General features: G+C 52.3%; 1 protein-coding gene across 1 annotated transcript in view; it reads right to left on the reverse strand.

The window, feature by feature from the left end:
- The window catches only part of PHOX2B (paired like homeobox 2B), a 3517-nt gene extending 669 nt beyond the window's left edge, over positions 1 to 2848 (reverse strand). Inside the window, exons 1-3 of the mRNA XM_040238112.1 lie at positions 2396 to 2848; positions 1358 to 1545; positions 53 to 302 (exon numbers count right to left, since the gene is read on the reverse strand). Of these exons, the coding sequence (XP_040094046.1) occupies positions 53 to 302; positions 1358 to 1545; positions 2396 to 2636 (679 nt within the window). The 5' untranslated portion in view covers positions 2637 to 2848. The remainder of the gene's footprint in view (positions 1 to 52; positions 303 to 1357; positions 1546 to 2395) is intronic.
- Between the last annotated feature and the right edge of the window lie 1023 nt (positions 2849 to 3871).

Below are 3871 nucleotides of genomic sequence, written 5' to 3' on the forward strand. Positions count from 1 at the left end.
ACCGCTCCGGACCGCTTTGGGGGCCCGGGCCCTAGCCCCACCGGCCCCGCCGCCCCCGGGGCTCCGGCGGGGCTGGGGCCGCCGCCGCCGCCGCCGCCACTCGCCCCGCAGCTGGGAGTGGGGTTGGGGTTGGGGCCCGGGCCCCCAGTGCTGTCCGGATCGGTGCTCTTAGCCTCTTTGCTCTCGTCGTCCCGGGAGGAGTCAGACTTCTTTCCCGAAGAGCCGTTCTTGGCCGCGGCCGCTGCGGCCGCTGCCGCGCGCTCTTGCTTGCGGAACTTGGCGCGGCGGTTCTGGAACCACACCTGGTCCGAGAAGAGAAGACAGACAGTGAAACAGGGGGAAAAAGAAGAAAAGAAAAGAAAAGCAGTTAGGGCGGCCCACGTTCCATTCCAGATTGTTTTAAACTGCACCCGCCGTGGGTACTCCCGCGCGCCTCCAGCCCACTGAAGCTGTCCCTCTGGTGACTGGTACATCTTTTGAGAAACTGTCTTAGGACCACTTGGGCACGTCGGTGGAGCCTGGTGGGCTGCCGTCTATGGGGTCGCACAGAGTCGGACACGACTGAAGCGACTTAGCAGCAGCAGCAGGAGGAGGGGTAAAGAGACAGCACGTCCGCGAAAGGCCCTAAACAAGAAGCCCTTATTTTGATAGTACCTTATTTTGGCAAAGTACCCTTGGTCAGTCTACTTTCTGAGCCATCCCAAGTTGGCCATCACCTCTAGGCCTCAGGTCTCAAGTTAAACTCTGATTGGTAGACAGGTGAGGGGGTCTCTGGGTTTGGCGCCTGCTACCCATCCTGGCCTTTGAGCCTGGAGGTGCTAACGTGGCGGGGGCGGGGAGAGGTTCACCAGGAGAGGCGCCACGGCCGGCTCTTGGGTGCACCTGTGTCCCTGAAAGGTTAGAGTAAGGCGCGGATCCTAACCTATATAGAATCCCAGTCCCTTTGCGGATCTGCTGCAATCACAGTTCACAGGAAAATCTATACCTATGCGCCATTAGTTCGCCGTTAAAAGCGCTTGAGTTGGAGGTATATGGGGGGCAGAGGGCGGAATACTTATAATACGGAGAAGTCTGCATTCCTCCCCCAAGGCACTTCCTACCCCTCCTGAAATGCCTCTCCCATAGCTCTTGAATGCCAGTACAGCCCTAGATGGGGTAGGAACCACTTTGACGCCGTGAATCTATAGCCAAGAACGCGCTACCTAGCCCTTCCTCGCGCACACAGTCCTTCCGAACTTGGCCTCTCGGAGGAGGCCCGGGAACGCGATCCTCCTCCAGTAGGATCGCCCACACATCCGCACTGCACCCCTGCCCCTCGCTGTGCTGCAGAGCCGGGTGCGTTTCCAGGCGCGCGTACCTGGACTCGCGCCTCGGTGAGGTCGATCTTCAGCGCTAGCTCCTCCCGGGTGTAGATGTCAGGGTAGTGCGTCTCCGCGAAGACCCTCTCCAGCTCTTTGAGCTGCGCACTCGTGAAAGTGGTGCGGATGCGCCGCTGCTTGCGCTTCTCGTTGAGGCCGCCGTGGTCCGTGAAGAGTTTGTAAGGAACTGGAGGACACCAGAGGGGACAGGGTATAAGCAAAAAGGCCTGAAGTGTGCGGACCCGGGAGCCGAAATGTGGGGACTCCAAGGTCAGGTGGTACTGGAGCCGCCGCCGACACCGGGGCGGGAAAGTGGCCGAGAGGAGCTGGCGAGATGACCCGAACAAATCAGTTATACACCGAAACAGGGGCACAAATTCCGGGCTTAGGTGGGGTCCCTCCGCGCACAAGCGGCCTTTGAGTGGGTTGCCATGGAGCGCTGGAGACGGTCGAGGTCCGGGGACCGGGAAATACTGTGATGAGGGAAAGCTAGAGAGCAAAAAGTTCCGAAAACATCCATCGGAATACTAGGAAGCCAGGGATGAAGTTACCGAACACTCCCACTGTGGAAAATTTTTAATTCTCAAAAGTTGACCTGGCACAAAAGTTGGGAGAAAGCGCTGCAAAATAATAATAATGAATTAAAGAAATCATCAGAAAAATGACCAGCAAAGAGGTGTGAGCCGCTGTCGGTTCTTTAAAAAAGAGAGAGAGACACTGCCAGTAATGAGCTTTACTCTTTGTTATTTAATTATTTTCTAAGCTTTACGTCTCATCGCAAAGTAAATAAATTATGCCTATCATTTTGGCAGCTTAAGATAATTTTGTTGGCGGTTCGGGTGTGACTAGGATAGTGTAACCCTGTAAGTGAATTACCCCTCCCTGCAATCGCTTCTAACGTGATAAATTCTTTCATTTGTGTAAGCAAATTTCGTTTGGTAAATACTAAACACATTTCCATTTTCAAATGCAATCAAGGCTTCCTATATACAAGCGGAAAGGCGGCTTCCTCCGCGGAGAAAGCTGGCGGTCCTTACCTGCGGCGTACGGACTGCTCTGGTGGTCCCTGAGGGTGCCCAGGCTGCAGGATCCCGGCGTGAGGGACGGGCAGCCGGACGTGGCCCCAAAAGTGGTCCTTATCGGGTTATACTGGAAGCCACTGGCCTGGCTGCAGGAACTGAAGTCAGCATAGGCTGAAGCCAGGCTCGAGGTGTCCATCCCGGCCATACAGGACTCGTAGGCAGAGGAATTGAGGTAAGAATATTCCATTTTATACATTGAAAAGGCTCTGGATGGCTCAGCCAAGTGGAAAAATGAAATAAAAGATGGGTATGGAGAAGGTGGCTGGAGTGGGGAGATGTGCACAGCTCAACGCCTGCCTCCAAACTGGCCTCCTTACTACCAGCAGAGCCTAGTTTTATGAAAAAGCCTCCTATGAGATGCCTTGTCTGAGGTCTCTAGAGCATATAGTCCTCATAATAAACTTGGCTCTTTCCACTTGGACAATAGCAAAGCGGTTGGTCTTATTGCTGGCGCTTTTTACATGACAATAACTCATCCGTCTATTGGGCTGGCACTGGGGAACTGAGCTGTCCAACCTCCCTATCATTGATTCCTGCATCTCTAATTAGAATTTAATACCACACCATTACGCACTGAGCCCCTGATCCTCCCTTCTAACCAGCTCCCTGCCCTTTAATTCAATCACACTACTTGGAAATAATGAAAGTTGGGTGACGATTCTCCCTGATCCAATTTCCCCGAGCTTTTAAGCCTTTTTAACTGATCATATACCTTAGGCATAAATTGAGATAGTGTGTGTGTTTTCCCCCTTCTTCCTTCTCCTTCTCTCTATCTCTTTCTCAGTTAGGGAGAAGAAACCTTGATGTCATAGAAAACCTGTTTTGTAAGAGCGTTACACGCTCAATTTAACAACAAGTCTACCCCCTGAAGTGCATGAAATGTTATAAAAGACTGGGACATTGGCAAGACTCAGGCGCCCTGTAACATAGAGTAAGTGGGCCAAGGGGGTTTCTGTGAATGCTAAGCGGATTTCTTTAAAATACACCTGGAGGGGGGGGGAGCATCTTATAAATTGCATTTCTTGTTGCGGTTTAATGTGCTTTTCTAGAGACTCTGCTTACACAGCCATTTAAAAAACAAAAGAACATCCGAGTAAAGCTCTTGAATGTAAAACATCTGGATTCTCAACTGATGGCTTCTTTGCGCTCACTTCTGGGTTTTTCTGCAGTCGTGTGAGGTTTGCATTTTGCTGGTCTGTGTTGTTGGTTTTCATTACGCTGTGTAACTGGCAAGCGGGCATGAAGTGTTCCCAAATGTGCCTCCTCTTCCATCCCTCTGGGGTCTTCTCCCTCTGCCTCTTTTTCCCCCCACCTCCACTTTTTCAGGTGCCCACAATTCCCTAGAGACCGGAAGCTTCCAAAAAATGATTGCTATCTGCTTGGCCTTTAGGTTTGCCGATTGCAGTGAACGAAATCCTTGCTCTTAAAATG

This window comes from Oryx dammah, unplaced genomic scaffold (assembly GCF_014754425.2).
Source record: "Oryx dammah isolate SB20612 unplaced genomic scaffold, SCBI_Odam_1.1 HiC_scaffold_3, whole genome shotgun sequence".
NCBI lineage: Eukaryota > Metazoa > Chordata > Mammalia > Artiodactyla > Bovidae > Oryx > Oryx dammah.